Genomic DNA, 22,942 nt, shown 5'->3' with positions numbered 1-22,942 from the left:
GTAAGCTAAAATTAATTGAGGAAGAATTTTTGAGTTATAACAACAATGATTTTGGTAATTGCAATGAAGTTTGCTAGGTTGAAAAGGTTATGTGCACTTCAAAGTGTTCTGAATTATCCAGTGACAAGTTTCTTTATTCATTGTCCCAATGTAGTTCTTAATACAGTAAGATGTTTAATATTAAATGTAGGCAAATGCATCCTTTAATTGAGGAAATAAATATTCCTGCTAGATCGAGGACGATAGAGTGAGGCATGGGCTGTATTTGTGTGTGACAGCTACAAATCTTGAGAGCTGTTACTTTTCTTTACTATAAAAGGTATGTTTGTTTTTGTTTTGTTTCACGATGGCTTTGCTTTTTTTATTTTTACTTTCAGGCTCTTAGCACAACCTAATAAACGGTTTAAAATTTTGGAAGAGCAGAAACCAGTGCAGACGCTGAACTATCTTGACCCCTTGCCTCTAATACAACAACCTGGAGAAGGCTGGGGAGATGCTAGTGATCCTTACACTTTTGAAGATGGTGACATAAAGTACAGCTTCACTGGCAATAAAAAATGCAAACTGGGGACTGAGAAAGATCCTTTGAAAAAGAACAAGGTAACATGTAAATCCAGAGTCTTTATCACTGACATTCCTGTTGGACTTCGAGTATGTAGCACAGTATTTGCTCTACAGCTTTCAGGGAGACAGAAAGCCTATTCCACAGATCAAAATTGGAGAGAGATGTATTTCTTTCCTGCACTGGCTCACAGGAAAAATCATCATTTCACTGTGGTATTTCTGAACCGGTACTTGCTGTCATCCCTCTGAACCTGTTTGTATATGAAAACACTTCTGTGGCAAGGAATGCCTCCTATTTATATATATTCAACTTGACCAGCAGCAAGTTCCAGATTTAAGCTAAGAAATAAAGTATTTTGAGCCTTTTAGTCACTTGTAGAGATGAAAGAATTTGCTGGGCTTTTTTTTTTTTTGTTTCCTTGCTTGCTTCAGCTTGATATATCACCTCGCTGCAAAACTTAGATCTCTCCAGCCCAAGTTTATTTTAGTTCCCTTGGGCAAAATTAATGTAGCCTTCTGCTGAGAGGATTTGTGGCAGGGGCTCTGTATTGATTTGAGCATTTCCTTAGAAGGTGCTCTTCCATATGTGACAGAAAACAATTTAATCACCACTCTTTGGTCACCTGCCCTGCATGCATGATACTTCTCATGTACCTTATCCATTACGCAGCTGTTTTTATTGTGTGACTACTCACTTATTTCTTCTTGTGCAGGTAGCACCATGCTTAAAATCATAGATGATGTGTTTTCTGGAGAAATTGAGGTGGCAATTATCTGTACTGGCTATCAAAGTGAACTGATATATACATAATCCTTTGCAAATTATACATAATGTTTCTGGTTTTCCTGTTACATAGATAAACAGCAGACACCTGTGTTTTTTCCCTTCTTAAATCTTTGTTTTACGTCTCAAAGCATTTAACCCAGAGCCCTGAGTTTTGCTTAACAGAGAAAAACAGTTGTTATTAGGTAGCTTAAATTAATATCCATTAAAAACTCTTGGATTTTTTTGTATAGTCAGAAGATGGAATTGGTACCAAGGAAATCCCGACAACAGGTCATTCTACACCAGTTCCTGATGGAAAAGATGCCATGTCTATTTTCAGTTCTGGTCCTAAGACTGGTGAGTAAAAGCTCTTTAATTCGCCCTGCAAAGTAAAACCACTCAAAGCTATACAATAAAATCTGAAAGGAGAAAATCACATACTGAACATTTTACTGTAAGGTGACAGCTATAGACAGCTCCTGAGATGGAAAGAACTTGTTTCTGCTTGTCCTTTTTATAATAACATAATTACTACATTTGTTTTAGAATATTCAAGTTGAGCATTAGCTACCCTTGATTCTTTCCTGATTGACCTTCGGTGCTTGCTTAGAACTTGACTGCAAGGTTATTTCTAGACTACATCATAGAAAAAGGGCCTCAGTGATTCTTGTTTCTCCCCTGTTGAGAGTGAGAAATAAAACTGAAAAAATGCAATTTTGTGTTTTTTAACTTGCTTCTATTTTTCCTGTGTTTTTCCTTTTCTTTTTGATAGATACCCGGCAAGACAATGCTGCAGGCCGAGTAGGCTCTGGTAGCCTGACACAAGTAACAGATCTGGCTCCATCTCTTCATGATCTAGATAATATCTTTGATAATTCAGATGAAGATGAGCTTGGTGTAAGTCTTTGTAGGACTGAGTGTTCTGTAGACTTAAATCTTTGCCAAGAAAGAGGAGGAGGAGGATGGAATCCTAGTGGTGAGTGATTATCCCTAACAGATAGGAGAGGCAGTTTCCAAGTAGGCAGGCTTGGATTTTAACTGGGAAGAACTGCTAGCAAAGAGAGGTATCCTTTCAGAAGATTGATCAAAGAGAGAAATCATCACTGTGTATAATTCAGGAATATCAGGAGATTGTTCAGGTAACATCAAAGCGTGTGTTATCTGGCAGTTGTTCGGTCATGAGGGGCACCTGTGTACAGCTAACTCACTGACTCAGTCATTGCATAGACAGGCTATAAGAATACTTCCATGGGTAAAAAAATTCATTACATCTAGTTTTGTGTTCTCAGTTTTTGTCTCAGTATTTTGTGTTTATTTGAAAGTTAAGGAAGAGATCCTAGTTTCATTAACTGGTGATTTCTTGGTTTACCTTGTCTGAGAAACTGCCCAAATTAAAATAAATTCAACCTTACTGAACTTCAGTAATTCCCAGAAACATGTTTCTTTCTATTCCTACAAGCAGTTTATTTTAGTGCAAAGAGGAAGAATTGCTGAATATTAGGAAGAGCAGATTGACATCAGTTATCAGGAAAAAATAAGACACGAGGAAAGGCAAAGATTTAAATAATTAATATTTTTAAGCTTAATCTAGTATAGCCATAATGATCCTGAACTGGCTGATAGGAGATAATAGGATTTGAAAGTCTGATGTCTGGTTCTTGGGCAGTACTTTTCAAGTACACCAGTTTATATACCACTTCTGCCTGTTCTGTGGTTCCACGCAAACTACACTTAAGATGCTGCAGTTAATGTGTAAATCTACTACAGGACTGTTCTGTCAAAATAAAAATCCCAACCTTTTTCTCTCAAGTTGGCCTGGACAGACCTAATATTCTTCCTGTTTTAAAACTTGCATGTGTTGAGCTGTCCCCTGTGGTAGTCCACTTATGGCATTCCTACTCTGTGTCATATTCTCATTATTGTCTTAGAGTAGTCCAAACGTGGAAGCAAGTAGAGTAGTCACAACAATTTCAAGCTTGGTGTTTGTGATAACATTTTCAATATAATTTGTGTGTATAGAGATATATGTGTTTATATGTACGTATCTGGGGTGGGGTATAGACAGGCAAAAATACCTCAGAGACTTTGTTCTCTTTTGTTTTAGTGTTGGAAGAGACAAAAAAGACACCCAGGCTCCTTGGAGGGAGTGTATGGGAGAGTAGAAAAGTACACTTATTTCGTTCTTGTGAAATCTCATTCAGAGAGTTCTAGAATTTTTAATAGCTTGTGAGTTCTAGTATTTTGTATAATTTTTTAATATGGTATGTGATTCTTCTGCTTTAAGGCTGTATCACCAGCTCTTCGGTCATCAAAAATGCCCGCAGTAGGGTCTGAGGAACGCCCTGTAGGGAAGGATGGTAGAACAGCAGTACCTTACCCACCAAGTAAGTAACGACAACTGATTACTGCTTCGCTGACAGTTAAAATCCATACTGCCTTTTCGTAGGAGGCTTCTAATGTCACTTTTTCAGGACTAAGAGGTAGTGTGCTCATTTTGTTTGGTAATTAACAGGTGCCAATATCGAAAGAGGATAAGCAGTTTTTAATGAAAACAGTGGATGGTAATATAGACATATATTTTTAATGTGCCTGCTGAGATTTGAGATGCTCTTCCTTTGACATTATTGTCTTAGATTGGAAGTATGGGAGGGTTTTGTTACAAATCTTCATTTAGAAGCTATCCCCTCTATTCTCAATTCAGTATTTAATCTCAGTCACATCATTGTCATATCCCTCTTTAATTATAAATCATTCTTCTTTTTAAAGAATTTGAAGAGTTTAAAGCTGTGATGTATCAATTGGCCATTATAGTGCAACCTGTCTTGGAAGAAAATTGCGTTTGGCATTCGACAAATTCAGACTAAAATCACCTTTATGGTGTAATCTAGATGTGGACATGCATGAATAAAACCAAAGAACTAGGCTCTAACTGAAGACACATTGTAGACCCTTTACAGATAGATGGTTATGGTAGAAATTAAGCTTGTGCAGGCACTACACATGTACAAGGAAGGGTATAGGAGTGCAGGGAACTTAGAAATTACATTTAGTACTGGAAATGTTTGAAACACATGTTAAAACAAAGAGCTTTTTTGTACTGACTTTCCAACAGAAGTTGCCAGCAACTACTGGGATAGAGAACTTGTACTTTCTGAGGTGTTTGGGCATTCTTGCATTTCTTGCACCTGAAAGGTGGTTGTAGTGAGGTGTTGCAGCGATAGGACGAAATGGCCTCAAGTTACACCAGGGGAGGTTTAGATTGGGTATTAGGAAAAATTTCTTCACCTTCTTCAAAGGGTTGTCAAGCATTGGAACAGGCTGCCCAGGGAGAGGTGGTGGAGTCCCCATCCCTGAAGGTATTTAAAAGATGTGTAGATGTGGCACCTGGGGACATGGTTTAGTGGTAGCCTTGGCACTGCTGGGTTAGCAGTTGGACTAGATGATCTCAGAGATCTTTTCCAACCTAAACGATTCTGTGATTCTGTTTATATAGGTGGCATTTCTTTTGACATGAAAGAGAAATGTGTATATGTATGTGTGAGCAGAAAGGTGAGAATTTTTGGTATAACACCAACCAACCAAATTACGAATTACAAATTACTTAGTGGTGAGGAGGAAGAATGTTTGATTTTTGTGGCCGCTATAAGCAGAAATCAAATCTCTCTACAAATCATCCTTTAATGCCTTCTCATTAACTTCAGCTGGTAATGAGAACAAATTGAGGAGAAGAAAAAAAACAGTCTGAAGGAGATGAGTCAGAGCTTTATGGACCCATAAAAGCTGTGCTGATTTACTCAAATGTAGAAGTCTGAAGTATACAGAGATTGGATTTTGACAGGTTTAGTTGATCCATAGCTTTTTAAAATATGCAAAGCTTTTTCAAGCATGACACACATGAAAATGAATAATGATAGTTAGCCTGTTGCTGTAGGGTTGGGGGATTTTTTGTAATTAAACTTTTTTATGAATCTGCACTGCAGAATTTTGCTAACTGGAGTGAGCTTGAGTGTGAGAAAATGATCTACTATAGAGCTGTATGAAATAAGTTAAATAGAAACACTTCTGTTTTGTAGCTGTCCCCTTGACGCCAGCTGTTGAGGCATAACAGTACCTGCAGGGAACTGAAATGCCTTGTACATCATCATAAATTCCTACTGACCGCATTTCATTTTAACCTTCCTTCCTGTCCCCCTTTCTCCAGTTTCTAAAGTGCACTTCTCTTTGTTGAAAAACAGAGGCAGTGGCTAATCCAGCTGACATCCTGAAGATTATATTTCATACTAGCATTGGGTTGAAAACAGTTTTTTCCATTCTACTGAACCTGTTTTCAATATTAATTTATTCTGTATCAGGACAAGAGTAAGCCCTTACAAATTCAGAGGCTAAGGTAGGGGGCAGAGAAAGAACTGAGTGGGAATAATTCATAGCCCATTATTTTACTGCTCTGGGTTGTGAAAGACTTTGGGTTGAGTTTTGACTGTTATTACCAGCAGAACTCCATTTTGAGAGGACTTCACCTATTTGAGTTGTTTCACTTTGTCTAAAGAAATAAATAGACTGGCTGTCTCATCTCTGCACAATTCTGTTAAGGCAGACAGGAGATACAGCTTGAGGTTGCAGCATCCTACAAAAATGTACTGTTAGTGTGTGTATTTGTATACTAAATACAATTTTAATTCCATCACTTATTTCTTTTTCAATTAGTTTTTGAGAGTAGTACTATGTTTCACCCATTTGGAGTTCCACAATGCAGTGTTTACCAGTCCAAAATCCATCTGTATTTATTTATGAGTTTTCCATAATCTTCAGGCTGCAAACATTATTGAGTACAAGTATGTCCTCATGTCCTATCAACTTGGGTTGGATGTATGTGTAGGAATGGAGATGGAATTAGGCATTTAGTCTGTCAGAAAAAGTATTTAAGAAGAGAAACCTAATTCAAGTCAGGAAAAGATAGCATATATTCTGAATTTTAAGCAAAATAAATATGGAAGCTGGTACCTGGAAGGAAAGAGAATGTAGCTGGGTGGAAATGCAACTGTTTTGATTTTTGTTTGACTGCATTACACTTCATAAAGCATTTCTTTTGGGGTTTTTTGTATGTTTGTTTTGGTTAAAGAAGAAAAATATATGATGGATGATTATATTACATTCATTTACTGAGAAGTAATTTAGGAATTTTTCTGGCTTAATGGCTAATGATGCGAAATTATAATTTTATGGCTTCCTCTGACATTTGTCACTTTTGGATATCTGGCAGCCTGATTCTTAAGCAAAATTTCCGATGTTTGTGTTAGCAACAGTAGCCTGTCTTCTCTTCAGGAGTTACATCGCTATGGACCAAATGAGACTACAATGACTCTGTGTCAGTGGAAAAAATGCAGCCAAGTGCACAGTAATTCCAAAAGCCTCCTGTTTTAGGGCTTCCTATCAGCTCTAAGAAAGTGAAGGAACTACTCTGTATCTCCTTAGGAACAGCTGCTGGGGTGAACTTTGCATTAATGTTGATTGATCTCTTCTATTATGTAATATTTTGTTGTTAAAATTGTACATAGAATTTGGGTACCTACCAGTTTGTTGTTTCTGCTGAACAATAAACTTGCAAAATATCCCCAGGAATTAACTTTTTGTCCAGATTTATACTGGTGTCAGAACTCTAGTAAGTCTGTAGAATCTGTGCTAGGTTTTAACTGATGAAATAAGAGCTCGTGTTGAGTCAGTCACGTCTGTTTTATTGGATTTCCTTGAGAATTTGTATTTTAATGATTAACAGTGCATTATTTCATCACATTTAGCTGTGGCAGATCTCCAAAGGATGTTCCCAACACCACCTTCTTTAGAACAACACCCTGCCTTCTCCCCGGTAATGAGTTATAAAGATGGAATAAGTTCAGAGACTGTGACTGCCTTGGGAATGATGGAAAGTCCTATGGTCAACATGGTTCCAACACAGCTTGCTGAGTTTAAAATGGAGGTGGAAGATGGATTAGGTAGCCCTAAACCTGAAGAAATTAAGGTAACATGCCGAAGATGCGGTATTTTTATTACCTCCTCTATGTATGATCTGATTTTTATAAACAAGTCACATGTAGTGTGTGAAAAGGACTACTTTAACAAATATGAACTGGATCCATATAAAGTACCTTACCAGTCTTTAGTTGGGAAAAAAATTTTCTCTAGTAAAAAGAGGTTTTTAATTGTTTCCTTTATTTTAACTGTAGGTATTTTTCTTCTCGTAATTTTATGTTTGTAATGTTTTTGGGTGTTCTCAGGAAACTAACGATATTGTATGTGAAATGAGCCCTATGCTTAACAGAAAGAATGTGCATATATGAAAAAATATCATACTTGTGACTAAATAGCTGTTAAATGATTTATTTCTTCAGATAATTTTTCTGTAGCCCTTTTATGTATAGCCACTCCTTGCTGCCAGTCTCTGGGGATGCAGCTGGGATAAAATCGTGCATGTAGAAAGGCTGCCTTTTTCTCTCTGAAATGTTGCCTTTTTTGGTTAGGGTTGAAAATCTCTGAGAAAGCCCAGGGGTTGAACTTGCTCTGTTTCTTCTTCAGCTGATGTTACTTCACAAGTTTTAAGGCCAGATGGGACCATTCTTATCTGACTTTCTGTATAACACAGGTCAGGTAATGTCACATAGTTACTCCTATATTGAGTCCTGTAGTGTATCTGAGTAAAAAACTATTTTAAAATGGAGACTCGGCTGCTGGGTACTAGTACTCACCTCCCCAACTTTACATACCAAGATGTATCCATTTTTCCATAGCATCACATGAAAGGGCTTAACATAAGCACCTAGTGTACATTGATTTGTATTTCATTGTTCCATCTTTAGCACAGGTTAAGAGTTAGGATAAACTCATTCTGCCTGCTTGTGTCTACTCTGCATTACTTAACTTTTTGGGCCAATTTTTGTCACTTTTGTCAGAAGTTATCGTTATCATATTTTCATGCATATAGCATGAGGGAGTGTTTTATTTAAAAATGCACAATTCCTTGTAGAAATAGACATCACCTTGTTCTGCAGCAAGCTCATTTGTATGCAGGTAATAAAAAGGGAGATACGTACTATAACTCTGTCGTCCTGGTAGTTCCCAGCCCTTGATTTTATAGACTAATTCTTCTCCTGCAAGCCCACCCTGTCCCTAATCTGCCACAGCCTGTTCCTTCTCTTTCAGCAGCCATTTTTCTCCCCGACACCACCTCCTTCCTGCTCATTTGGTGTTCCTGTCAGTGCTGGAATTAACTGAAGGCTTATTTTTAAGCATCTGCATTGCTGAGAGAGCTATACAAGGAAAGATACAGCACTTGCAGTTGCATGGACAAGAAGTGGCTATATATCAATATGAGAATACTGACATATAAATTTATCTTAGTATAAATGATTTAGCTATGAATAAGTAAATTTTCCTGCATGGCAGTAACAGTATTTCTTAGGCAGACTGAAAGTAAAGCACAGGCAAGCCGCAGGGTGACTTTCTCTATAAGAGCATTCGGTTTTGCCCCTGGGAGGGGAGGAAGTAAGACAGCTTGTTGCATTCAGGGGCTGTGTCTCCCTGTTATGATAAAGTGTGTCTAGTCAGTCCCCAGAGTTACCACTCACAGGGCTGCATGCTAAGCTGACACCTGTGAAGGGACTGAGCTGGCAGAGAGCTTTTACAGACAATTCTGTTGAGAGAGACTTTGCAAAAGTGTAAGGGAGTTAGTTGTCAGTGTGCCCCCGTGAAGACAGTGAACCGCCTGGAAAGCTGGGCGGATCTAGCGAGTCTGCCTTGTTATTGCAAGATCTCTTCTTCCTTCTTCCCCAACTTACAACTTGAGGGCATGATGAGAAAAAGCATATTTTTAGAGGCTTTGCTGAGGTACACCTGTCCGTTTGCCTTATGCAGTTTATGTATCTACCACTTTTTATACCATTATAGAAGTTTGAAGTAAGTTTTCTTAGAAGGTTTGTAAGACTTTGCTTTGCCACAGACCTTGGTGGGGGGGCTTTCTGTTTGTGCAGTAAACAATTTGCCTAAGACTAGGATAAGTTGGGTCTGTAAAGAAGATCTGGATTGGAATTTGTTGAGCTGAAAGTTTTTGAGTGGGAGCAGATTTTAGGGCGTCATTGATACAGAAGATATTTTAATCTCCCTCACAACCATTTTAGGAGTATTAAAATACATATTTCAATTCTGCCTGAAAACATTTCCAACAGCACGGTTTAGTTGCTTTTAAGTGTCACACCTGCTCATACACACCAGTGGGGGAAACAAGCACCTAAACCCATCGCTAATCATTTTGAGAACATGTAAGTAGATTTCTTGTGCTGAGTATTCAGCTGCTGAAGATAGTAATCCACACATTTCTCATTTCTCAATGCTTTACAAGGTGCAAGGGAAAAATGCAAAGATCTAATGAGATGTTAAATACTGAAATTCTGAGAGAGATTACTGTTACTATTTTAATAATGGCTTTTACTTTGCAGTAGTGCCTCAAAAGGACTAGCTCTTTTCTTCTGAAAGAAACTTGGAATAGCCCTAGAAACTCTGGCTGAAGTTCTTGTCGTCATTCTCTGCAAACAAACGGCAGTCAATGAAAGTCCAGTTTGACTGGTCTTCATTTATATTTATATTGAATATTATGTTTACTAGATTGTTTATATATTTATACTTAATGATATGTTTATACTTAATATTTGGCATGTGTAAAGTGTCCATTGCTATTACTTGTATTATATTATTCCCCAACACGGTGGTTATTCAGAGAGGCTGACTTAAAGCACCTAAGGTTTCTTCACACTGTGACTCAGCCTCTCTCTCCATTGTCAGTAGAGAAGCCTGGCAAAGATCAGTCTTTTTAAGTGCCTAAATTAGGTGCTTAAAGTTAGGCAGTGTGACAATTTCATGGTACAGTACTCACTTTTCAAACATAGCTTGTCTAAAATGAGGGTAATCTAATGGTGAAATCTACTGACATGGAAGTTGTATAGCATCTCAGTATAACAAGGAGCCTCAGCTGAGTTTCCTTGATGGAACTGCTCTTGAATATTTTGTAGAATGAATAAATATACCCAATATTGGAAAAAATGCAGTTGTAGAGGGTTCAAACAGTACAATTAATGAAAATAAATATCTAAAGAGCAACCTTACCATATTGTTGTAAGCAATGTCACTTGGATGTTACAGGATTTTTCGTACGTGCACAAGGTTCCATCATTTCAACCTTTTGTGGGCTCCTCTGTGTTCGCTCCACTGAAGATACTGCCAAGTCAGTGCCTCCTACCTCTGAAGATACCCGATGCCTGCATTTTCAGGCCTTCTTGGGCTGTTCCTCCTAAAATTGAACAACTTCCTTTGCCACCTGCAGCCACTTTCATTAGAGATGGCTACAAGTAAGTACAGTCTTGTAGGAAACTAGTTGGTCATACCTATACCTGAAATGGCTCGTTAGTTAAAGTGTTTGTATGTATTATCAGTGCTTTTTACTACATACCAGAACCATAAAGTAACCTGCAAATGTATTTTAAACCTTTTAAATATGTCACTGTTTCAGATCAAAAAAGTTCTGATAGTCGGAACACTGGAATTTCAAACAGCTTTAGGAAATTGGTGGTGTTACAGTATGTGTCCACTGCACTCTTTGTGCTTTCAAAAGAGGAACATGTGGTACTTAAATGAACTACAGTTTCTGATACAGGAAAATACTGCAATTCAAACATAAAACAGAAGTATTAGGGAATAAAATCAACGCACTTAACCTCTCACATCTCTGTCCTTCCATTTCAGTGTCCAGTTCTCCAGCCTACGGTTATGCTTCCCTCTTGTTTGTACGTGTGTATTTAGTTTGAGCTTCAGCCTGATCATTCCTGGTCCTGACGATACCAGTCTGTCATCTGAGGGCTTTTAAAATTTTGAGTGGGCCTGTGGCAGCGCTCTTCTCTGTGCTCTCATGTTAGCTCTTCTGAGTTCTTGTGGTTTAACCTGAATGGGTCACTTCTGGAGCTGCTGTCCTCCCTTTTCTAAATACTAAAAGAAAAGATGCCGAGTATGAGAATGCTGTGACCTGTAAGCAAACACTGCTATTAAATTTAAAAGCTTGTATTTCTTACTCACTTCTCAGAAATTAGCAGTGTTTGTGGAAGAAATTCATTGCTGGAGATTTTGAAAGCTGTCACAAATTTGCACCATTAAATTAATAAAACCTCTTAAAAGCATAGTAATAGTACAAAGGTCTCCTGCTGCACTGCATTCATTTCTAGAGGAAGTAGCCTGTATCTTTAAATCAGTCTGTAAATCCTTTAAATCAGTCCTTTTTCAGCTCCAAAGGATCCTTCAGTGTTCTCAAAAGAATTGCAGAAAAGAAATTGTAAACCCTTCATAGTGCCTAGGGAGCAATTTAATTCTCAGGTTTTTTCATAATAGTAACTGATTCACCAGGCCTGAGCTGGTTATTAATTTCAGGTATTTGTTGGGGGGAAAAAAAACCCTTTCATTTTCAATATAATCCAATTAGAGTGAAGATTATTACTGCAGGCTTCCGACAGAGTGGTGATTGCCAATCAAGTTTTCTAGGTCACCTTTTCTTATTAGTCTGAGGCATTCAGTATGCTTCAGATTCAGAACTCCTTCAGACCTTTGTTCATTTTTTTTTTCCACTCTTCCTTTGAGATGGACATACATCAGTTCAAGGTAATAAAATGATTCTAAGGAATAAGGTCCTCACTGTTTCTCTTTTCAAGTCACTAATGATATGTGAGCATTAAAATAGTACTCCTTTTAAATTACACAAAATAAACCCTGTTTCCCCTCCTTTATTAAGAAACGTAATGAGTTCTTACACTTTTTTCTTGCCATAATATGTAATGAACATATTTCAAGAAAAGTGAGCAGCTTTTTAACGACTTGGAAAGAGTTAAGTAAAAATCTTATTCTTTTGATTGGCCCTGTGTTACCTGTTTCTCGATATGAGTCATTCTAAAGAGAAGATAGAACTCGTGGTAACGTACAAACTGTTCTTTGGTCGCATGAATTTGGCAGAAAATGACAAAAACAGAGTAATAAAAACCAGTCGTGACAGGAGATGACCCAAAAACATGATTCTTGGCTGTACTGGACTAAGAGTTTGTAATGCAGTGTTTCATATTGTGCTGTGGACTGCATAATCCTAAATGAGCACATGCATTTGTGGTATCTGATATACTGTTACCAGCTGCATATCCCCATGAGGCAATATTATATATATTATATATAACTGCCACATGCATCACTTCCGACAGCTATTCAAAGTGGTGATTTCTAAAATAAGGTAAGATTTCTATGCCTCTGAAATATTATTTTCATTCCCACTAATGTGTATCTCTTTACAGAGGAATTGTTTAAAACAACAATTCTTTCTCTTTTTCCCTAAGAGAGTTGAAAATATCCTAAAATCCTAACTTGGTATCTAGAGATTCTTCTCTAGAGCGTTTGTGTTTTAGGCCACAGGAATAATCTTTAAGAGGGCTAAGTGCTTGAGATGATAGCTTTCTATTATAACGATAAGAAACAACGGCGCTGATGAAAAGAATTGCAATTTCAATGAAAGACCTGAGTAGAAGGTTATGAGCAGAACGCATGTTCTTTCTTGAGTACAGTTACAATGAATCCTTTCAGTTTTCACCATCTCCTTGTATTTAAAAACAAGTTTTGACGAAATCGGTCTTCACAGCTGACCAGTTTGTGATGGCATTTGACTCTCTTTTTCATTTTTCTCACAGCAATGTGCCTAGTGTTGGGAGTTTGGCTGACCAAGACTATCTTCAGATGAATACTCCTCAGATGAATACACCAGTGACACTAAATAGTGCTGCTCCGGCCAGCAACAGCGGAGCAGGAGTTCTGCCGTCACCAGCAACTCCCCGCTTCTCTGTCCCTACCCCACGCACACCCAGGACCCCAAGGACTCCTAGAGGTGGGGGTACTGCGAGCGGTCAAGGATCTGTAAAATATGACAGCACAGATCAAGGTTCACCTGCTTCTACGCCTTCCACAACACGACCGCTTAATTCCGTGGAGCCAGCCACCGTTCAGCCCATCCCAGAAGCCCACAGCCTGTACGTCACCTTGATTCTTTCAGACTCGGTGTTGAACATCTTCAAAGACCGTAACTTTGACAGTTGTTGCATATGCGCCTGTAATATGAATATTAAAGGTGCAGATGTCGGCTTATACATCCCAGATTCATCTAACGAGGATCAGTACCGTTGCACTTGTGGCTTTAGCGCTATCATGAACCGCAAATTAGGTTACAACTCCGGGCTATTCATTGAGGATGAGCTGGATATTTTTGGCAAGACCTCAGACATTGGCCAAGCTGCAGAAAGACGACTGATGATATGTCAAAGCAACTTGATCTCTCAGATGGGAGAGGGAGCTAGAAGGACCCAGGAACCTCCCATGAGCCTCCTCCTCCTCCTCCAGAATCAGCACACACAGCCTTTCACATCTCTGAGCTGCCTGGATTATATGTCCTCCAATAATCGTCAGACGCTCCCATGCATGAACTGGAGTTATGACAGATTGCAGGCAGACAGCAACGACTCCTGGATAGAATGCTTCAATGCCCTGGAGCAAGGCAGGCAGTATGTGGACAACCCCACCGGTGGAAAAGTGGATGAAGCCCTAGTAAGAAGTGCCACTGTCCACTCTTGGCCTCACAGCAATGGTATGGGTCAGAACGGGTTCTGGTTTTTTCTTTGATTTTTCTGTGACCTCTGTAAATTTGTTTGAAATTCAGCAATCGTGAGCTGCTTAATCTTTATGTGGGAAATGTTATGCATAAAAATATTCTAAAAATAATGTAGATTTCTGATTAATGAAAGATTTCAGATTTTAAATGTATTTCAAAATACATTTAAAGTACCAATAATCCAGTTGTCCTTAGACTTTGTGATCTATAATTGTGAAAATCCATGGAGATTCACAAATCTGACGCAAAACAAATTCAGTTATTGAGGGGAAGGCAGAATTACGGCCCCTTGTTTTTTTGGAGAAGGGTATAAGCAATCAGTAGAAAAGAAATGTGCTGTATGAAAGTGTCGCAAAGAAAAAAGAAGTGATTTTATAATCAAATATTACCTATATTACATGTTTATATGTTGAAGATGCTTTGACTTCTTATGAACTGAGCTGGACAACAACAGTGAAACAAGTATGTGAAAAGGACTATGATGACAGCTGTGTTTCAGCAATGTTTTCATAAAGTACCACATTCAATGCCATTAAGCTGATTAGAGCTGTAGAAATTTCATGGGCATTGTGAAGAGCAATGCAAAAGAACAATACACAAAGAAATGTTGTCACCTCAAAAATAATCCTTCCTGTTCCTCACTGAAAATGATTGATGCCCTTTTGTCATTTGCAGTATTGGATATCAGCATGCTCTCCTCCCAGGACGTGGTGCGCATGCTGCTGTCGCTGCAGCCCTTTCTGCAGGATGCCATCCAGAAGAAGCGAACAGGAAGGACCTGGGAGAACATCCAGCATGTGCAGGGACCACTCACCTGGCAGCAATTCCATAAGATGGCAGGGCGAGGAACCTATGGTACATATATCGCAGTATATGCCAACAGTTAAAATGAAAGCAGTTTTCTAGAAATGTGCACTTTCTTCTGGAAATACGTTGGAACAAATGGGTGCTTCATATGGCTGGGGGGCTGTCTGCACCTCACATGGTTTTAAAATGCTTTAAAAGGCATTTGAAGCACGTATGAATGCCATAGTGCAGGTTTCATCCTTCCAGATTGATGAATATTTAAGGAGTGCAGAAACACCAGGTGAGGCTGAGACTCCCTGTCTGAGGCTGGCTTTTGGCTTGTACTGAAGCTGGCTGGTGTGTAAATAACGCACAGAGGAAGCTGCTAAAACTGAACCAAATCCTAATGGGAAGGGGCTTCCTGAGCTGGTACCAATGCACTGTGGGTATGCCTCCTCCGCAGAGAGGTTTCTTGTTCTAAGGTTTCCCATAGTCTTAATAAGAAGTTTAAATTTAAGTATGTCCTGACTGTGACACTTCTAGAAAACACAAACTAACAAACAGATTTTGTGTGTGCCTATTTGCGTAATAAGGAGTGGCATTTAAATATGTATTTCTCACCTGCAGTTTATTGCAGTCTTAACTGACGCAGTCTTGTTTAGTGGGTTTTTCTCTACAGTTCCATCCAGTTTTGCTTTATTTTCTTGCTGTTGGTATTTAATATATTGCTGTTTTCCTTATGGGCTGGGACAACTTGTGGTAACCACAGTTCCTGTCTAAAGCTATTGTGCTTCCTGAGAAGTACTTCTCATCTAGTGATTTCTCCAGCATTTGTAACTTCTAAAGAGTTAGGGTTTGCCAGTTGTTATCAGAGAATAAAACTGAAATTGCCATATAGTAAGTAGCAGAGCCTTTGATATAGATTCAGTAATTTTTACTGAACGTTAACTTTATTAAAAAGTTGGATTCTGTTCTGCAGAAACTACTTGCTATGTTTTTGATTGATTTTTTCCTACAATATTTCTGCTAATGAGTCTGGGAGATACCATGTTACGTGGGGCGGCAGTCCGCCCAGCTGCGAGAGGAGGTGCTCCAGAGCACTCGCTCTGGAGAGGAGCAGGAGGCAACTTTTAGGATTATGGTATCTTTGCTTAGTATTGTATACCTGGGAACAAGTTTGCCCGACCATTTGACTTAGTAATTTTACACAACCAGGTGGAGGTAGATGAGGAACTATAAAATCAAATTTAATGTATTCATGTTATTACTTCTGATTGAACAGGAACTCCTGAGATGTGGTTATGGTTATGACAAAGTAAAACCATGAGATGAAGCCTTGGGAAGGGCAATACGTGTATTTACAGTATACTGAAAGATGTTTTATTGCAGCTTTCTAGGGAAGTTTAAATGGTGCTTGGATCAGCTCCCTCTCCTTTGGCTGACTGTACTTTGATTATATGACATTTCTTAAGTACAATATAAATCTTTCTTCTCCTTTATTAAATACCTTTTTCCAAAGAAAAAGGGTGTGGGAGAACATGGTTTATCAGGCATGATACAGCCTCAATACAGGTTTCCACTCTTATGGTCAAACTTCTAGGAGACTCAGCATGGCAAGGGATTAGCGATTTCCAAAACTCCTGTAAAATAACCCACTTCTTGGTACATCAGAGAACCCACTGCAGTTAAACCAGTTATTTTAACACTTTTTTCTTTCTTTTTTTTCTTTTTGAAGGCTCTGAGGAATCTCCTGAGCCTCTTCCAATCCCGACTTTACTAGTGGGTTATGACAAGGACTTCCTGACAATCTCTCCGTTCTCCTTGCCGTTCTGGGAGAGGCTGTTGCTAGACCCATATGGAGGCCATCGGGATGTCGCCTATATCGTGGTGTGTCCAGAAAATGAGGCCTTGCTCGATGGAGCCAAAACTTTCTTCAGGGACTTGAGTGCTGTATACGAGGTTGGAAAGAGGAACCATGCTGAATTATTTCTTCTTAAGTGTCATTTTCTGCTGTACTGCATGTTCATTGGGAGAAAGCCATGGGTTTTAAAGTAGTGATTATCTGAATAGGGATTTCTTGCATTTTGAGGACTTTCTGCACTTTCAGAGTCCAAGAATAGCATCCAATTGATACACTGTGATTCTCTGTGCATATCGGGGTATCAGTTGCCATCTGCTTTTTCCAGTACGCGTTCTCTCATATTAGAGAGGATGTAACACTAGTATTAATACAGTTGCAACCGAACACATGAAGGCCCAACCAAACCTAAAGAGCAAGGAGCAGGTTAAAGAAACTGTTGCTTTCTTGTAATTGCTAGGCTGGAGACAAAGCCCTTTCCTTTTTCAGTGTGCACATTGTGTACTCCTGAATACCTAAGAATACTTTGTGACCTTCGTTTTGCTGTAAGTGCAATTCAAGGCAACAGATAAATGTAGCCTTTTGGTTTTATATTTATTAAGTCGCCAGATGTGTGCTGGGTAGTAAGGGTTTACGCTACAAACCAGTCTGCATAACTTATTCAGGTGCTTGGCATCTAGTTACAAGCATTTCTTCTTTCCTTACCAGATGTGTAGACTTGGCCAGCACAAACCAATCTGCAAAGTGTTACGTGATGGGATTATGCGGGTGGGAAAGACTGTGGCACAAAAACTGACGGATGAGCTCGTGAGCGAATGGTTTAACCAGCCCTGGGGCACTGAGGAGTGCGACAATCATTCCAGACTCAAACTTTATGCGCAAGTTTGCCGGCATCACCTAGGTAAGTCTGCCATGGCGCTGGCAAGGCTCTTCTGCTTTCTGTAGGCATTTTAGAGATTATTTGCAGTAGGTGGACACAGGGCTCTTTCTTACAGTACAGATTATGATCTGTTTAACAATAAGAAAGGTTTTATGAGGCTTTATCTTAATTTCTTAACCCTTCTGTGTTAAATTGCCTACTTGAGAAAGTTTTGTTGTCTGGTGATCATGTCAGAGATTCAAAAGCTGATTCTTACTTTTTTATAAAAGTCAGTTTGGTCTACAATGTTTGTATGTCTGAAAGATGTTCCACACAAGACTGAATGTATAAATTGATCTGGTTTATGTGCTACTGATCTGTAACATCACACCAGCGTGACGGCAAAGCGCATGGTGCCTGGAAGTGGAACGGTTATTTATTTAAGAGGCAAGTTCACTAAAATTCTCAAAGGAAGAACGCATTAACACAGGTGACAGAGAGGAAGTAACAGTATTCTTGATGCCTGGGGCTTCAATCTACAGGGTGTGGATACTTGGAACCACATTATCCTGAAGGCATGGTCTCCTCTGCACCTCATGTAGGCTGACTTCCATCCTGAAACAGTGACACATTGTAAAAGATTAGTCTTTTTGTTTCATTTTGGTTTTGTTACGGCAGTCTGCTGTATTTGTTCCTTTATAACAGAATGTCAGATGTGCTGGTTTCATGGAGGAGTGTAGAATCTGAGAGTATGGAAGAATATAGAGTGTGCTGGGGTAGTATCAGAAGACTGGTCCTGGCTGAGCCTGGCTGAGTCCTTGGACTCGGATATCCAACATGGCTGTCCCCAGATTTCATCTGGGGAGAGACATGGTTCTGCCATCCCAGAATGGATCCAGAGGCAACATAACACACATTGTGTGTGACTGAGAAACAGGATCTTAGCACAAGGCACAGGCCCATCCAAGAGGTCACTGGAAATACATTTGTTGAGACAGCACTGGTGAGCATGACAGACCGTGATCACAGAACAGCAGCCATGTAAATGATCCATGCTTGAGCTGAAATATGCAACCTATTTTTTTGTTTAAAAATAGTCAGGAACTTTTAAGTGGTTTCTTGAAAAGTGCTTACTCCTTTTGCTCTGAAAAAGGTGTGACAATTTGTCTGCTTACTTTGAGGAGTGGTGATCTGGTTTTGGAAAAAAAGCTTAAGCAAACATACCAGAGTGACCTGGGCAGTTCTACAGGCTGCTGAACACTTGCCCCATCCGTTGAGGAAAGTTTGGGGCTAGGCTAGAACAGGCTAGGACTCATCTGTCTCAAATGAGTCTGCTGCCTCATTCAGTCTGCTTTTAGTTTTAATTTACCATGTGACTTGGAGGAAGGAATTATTACAACACTACTTAACACAAACACCCCAGGCTTTCATGCAGAAATATGTAGCATGTGCACAGCCAATTGATGAATTGGGCTGTTCAGTTCACACCTGAGGCATCTGGCAGAGGCAGCATTGGAATCTTCCGCTAACGGTGACTTACCACCTCTGAGAGTAAATAAACAATGAATATTCATTTCCTCTTTTTTTATTATTATTCATTTATGACTTACAAATAACCACTGTGATATCTCTCTTTCTGATACTGAAGAGAAATAACTATATTAAAGTTTGCCATTGTTGTAGCTCAGGTAAAAAGAACTTTCAGATTTTCAGCCTAACAAAGGGAACCTGCAGGAGATTGCCAAGCTGAACACTATATAAAGCTGTTATCGCAGCACAATCTAGCCAGAGATAATGACATGTCAGTACCAACTTCGGTTCACAAAGCTCCACAAAGTCAGTCCTGTTTTTGAGGACATTTGATTCATACCAGTTAGAACCGAAACCCTGAAGAATGGATTCCAAAGTAACTATTTATAATGGAGATTATAGTCACTTAGCATTTGTATACTCTTAAGAATAGTCCAAAAGTGCAGAAAATATTGTATGACTTTATGGTTAATGCAGTTCACTTTGATCTGACAGACAGTTATTAATCTCCTTTCCTCTTTATATGCAATTTCAGCACCTTACTTAGCCACTCTGCAGCTTGACAGCAGCCTATTGCTACCACCTAAGTACCAAACCCCAGCGCCAGCAAGCCAGACACAAACAGTACCTGGGAACACTGGACCTGTACCCTCAAATTCAACATGTCTTTCAGCCGCTGGGGCACCACCAACAGGCAATTCTTTTAACTCCACACCCAGCAGCGGGACCACTAGCCTTCCAGCGGGGAGTAGCTCATCCTCGGGATCCTCTGTGCCGCAGCTGTCAGCATCTTCTGCAACACCTGGCGTTAACCAGATGACCGCTACCTCTACTCCAGGGTTTAGTGGGAACATTGGTTCAGGGCAAAACACCAGCACTGGGGGAAACACAGCAGACCGCTCGCAAGGAAGCACAGGCCCCGGAGGAGATACAGAATCGGGTCAGAACTTACCACAACAGCAACAAGAAGGACAGGAAGGGTAAGTTTCTGAAGTGCTCAAATGACTCAAAGTACTTCTAATTAAATCCACTGTTGTCCTGCTCTCATACAACACATAACCTTCAAGCCTTATGTAAATCCTTGAAAGGAGAGGCCCCTCTGACACATGCAGTACCACTGACCGGGAGCAGGGCCCGTTTTTACTTGTTCATAGCAGTTACTGATAAAGGGAAAAAACACCCCTCCCCTTTTTCATTACAAAGGAACAAAGCTTGATTCAACTGCATGAACATGGGTGTTGTGGTTCTGTTTGAGATGCTTTAGGATACCCCACCTGGCCTGCATTTGCTGTACAAGAAAAACACAGCGTGTCTCATGGACTCTGAGCCATCTAGCTCGGTGTCACCTGTGTCAGGCACTGCAGGGTGTCTTACGTGGCACTAAATGTGTCTTACGTGGGCAGCTCTGTCACACTTGTAACGGTAACAGACACAGGTTTTTTTCCTAATTTGATTGCATTGCAAGTGTTGTTTTGCAAGCAGGTATACTGTGAGGTCAGAAACAGGATTATATTGCTGTTAAATCTTAGCAGCACAACCTTTTTGAAGACTTCATTATAAATAGTCATCATCATCAAACATAACAATTAGGAAAAGTTTTTTTAACATCTTATTTAAGTAACTTCATGAGTGAACATGCTTTTCGTTACTCTTGTAATAATGCACATTGCTAATAGTCGTGATATATGCTTATGGAGTTGCTGTATCTTAAGTGAAAAGCCCACATCCTGTTGTAGTTCGGGTTATCCTTAAGACATCTGTTCACTGGATCTATGCAACATACCATTTTATCAACGGCAGTGCGGTTTCTGACAAAGTAAGTCTGAGCGACATTTTATCGCTTACAGATGTTGAGCTTCCTATTCATGGCCGAGGCATGGAGGAGTGTTTTACCAAGCAAAAAAATGTTCAGTTGCTCCTTCCATTACCAATGGAACCTTTTCTGTAATCAAACAGAGGGCTTCAGTCTCCATGAATATTACTTTGGCACTTTTCCTCAGTTCTCGGTTTCTTCTCTCCCCCTTCCACCTCTCCCAAAAGAAAACCTTAAACAGCACCAAAACCCAGGCATGCACATACATAAAAAAGAAAACTCACAGAGCTAATATTAGTCAACTTTTCCATATTCTTCAGACGTAATCTATTCTGACTTCATTAAATGAAATTATGTTAGACTTCTGGTAAGTATCTTTAATGTCTAATTAATAACAGGTATTTTGGATTAAGAACTGCTGTAAGTCCTCTGTCCTCAATCACTGTTGTCAGTTTTTTTAGTTTTGCCTCTCGACATAAGAATCACTTCGTACTCCCCTTTTCCTCCTCTGCTTCAGCCTTGCACACATTTAACAAAAAACAGTTACAACTGAATTTAACAATGTGTATGTCTCCAGCGTTACAGAGAGGGAGAGAATAGGGATTCCCACGGAACCAGAGTCTGCAGACAGCAATGCCTATCCTCCAGCAGTTGTCATCTACATGGTGGATCCTTTTACCTATACTGCAGATGAAGAATCTGCCTCAACCAACTTCTGGCTGTTAAGTTTGATGAGATGCTACACAGAAATGTTGGATAACTTGCCTGAGAATATGAGGAATTCTTTCATTCTCCAGGTAATTCTACCTTCCTCTGTATCTTCACACTGGAGACTCAGACTATCACAACATACTTCTGATACATATGCTATACTAAAAGAAAAAAAAATGCAAGATAATATATAAAATTACATGATGTTTACACAGTATTTTGTTGACAGTACCATATATTAAAAAAAAACCCAAAAACACTTGCTTTTGTTTTGATGAGGAAATTAATTTAAGGCAGCCACATTATCCTCACATCAAATCTGTTGGATGGTTCTAGCTACCACATATGTTGGATGCTTCCTGAAGAGGGATTTCAGTTATTTAAGTTGCAGCTTGGGTTGCCATTGCCAAAAATGTCCAGTTGCTACTTTGATTACTTTGCATGTCAAGTTGTTTGCTTTTTATATTCTCTTGATTTATACTGTTTAATCCAAAAGAAGTATGTGAAACCAGACATTTAATGCATAATTTAACTATTGTATTGTTATTATCTGCTGCTTAAAAATAATTTACCATGTAACTTGACATATAATAATAGATACTTACTATGGAATTACTTAAGAATTGAATTTGTGTAGTCAGAAGCAGAGCTTGGCCCATTGCCCAGGCTGCCTGCATTTTGCCATGCCTCCTCTTTCACAGTGGCTCAGGCTCAACAAATGGGGGGGGGGGGGGAGAATGGGAGGCCAGAGATGGCAAGCCATGCATGTACGTGTGCAACACATGCATGAAGCATGATTTCTGTGTACCTTATTCACGTATGCTCAACTTGGCTTAAAAGTATTTTAATTAAAATTGGGGGAAAAAAAAAAAACAAACAAAAAAATTTGGAAGTTATTATAGTCTCAAATTGGGCGTGGAAAAAATTAGTCATTTTTTGTAATCTTGATCTCATTGTTCCCTGAAATGATGGGGGTAACTGTCACTGCAATATTTCTGGTGATGAACTGAAAATCAGATTCACAGCTTTTAAGCTGACAGATAGTTTAATTGATTCAGACCTGAAGACACTAAAAATAAAATAGACACTGATATCACAGTGTCTCAAATACAAGAACATGTAAATTGCATATTGAAATTGGACCTTAGTCTGTATAAGACGACTAACGGGCTTACCAACACTTTCTAAGTACTGCTTCTTTTTTGGGCACTTACATTTGTTTCTCAAAATATGTGGCATTTTGCCAGTTTAAGTCAAAATAGTAGACAATTTTCTCTAAGTACAGGCTGACACAATATAGTTACCAGGACAGTTTTCTCGCAGCTGTA

At 39.2% G+C, this 22,942-nt stretch overlaps 1 protein-coding gene across 4 annotated transcripts in view; it reads left to right on the top strand.

Moving 5' to 3' along the window:
* MED13L (mediator complex subunit 13L) overlaps positions 1 to 22,942 on the top strand; it is a 202,240-nt gene that overhangs the window by 158,817 nt on the left and 20,481 nt on the right. For all 4 annotated transcript variants that reach the window (XM_080365613.1, XM_080365611.1, XM_080365612.1 and 1 more), the window contains 12 exons: positions 378 to 600; positions 1,582 to 1,687; positions 2,103 to 2,227; positions 3,615 to 3,714; positions 7,126 to 7,346; positions 10,517 to 10,722; positions 13,087 to 14,033; positions 14,733 to 14,912; positions 16,579 to 16,802; positions 17,410 to 17,602; positions 19,626 to 20,070; positions 21,481 to 21,700. In XM_080365613.1, the coding sequence (XP_080221739.1) occupies positions 378 to 600; positions 1,582 to 1,687; positions 2,103 to 2,227; positions 3,615 to 3,714; positions 7,126 to 7,346; positions 10,517 to 10,722; positions 13,087 to 14,033; positions 14,733 to 14,912; positions 16,579 to 16,802; positions 17,410 to 17,602; positions 19,626 to 20,070; positions 21,481 to 21,700 (3,190 nt within the window). The remainder of the gene's footprint in view (positions 1 to 377; positions 601 to 1,581; positions 1,688 to 2,102; positions 2,228 to 3,614; positions 3,715 to 7,125; positions 7,347 to 10,516; positions 10,723 to 13,086; positions 14,034 to 14,732; positions 14,913 to 16,578; positions 16,803 to 17,409; positions 17,603 to 19,625; positions 20,071 to 21,480; positions 21,701 to 22,942) is intronic.

The sequence above is a fragment of the Falco punctatus genome (genome assembly GCF_963210335.1).
Source record: "Falco punctatus genome assembly, chromosome: 1".
Classification (NCBI taxonomy): domain Eukaryota; kingdom Metazoa; phylum Chordata; class Aves; order Falconiformes; family Falconidae; genus Falco; species Falco punctatus.
This window is presented reverse-complemented; position numbering and strand designations above follow the sequence as displayed.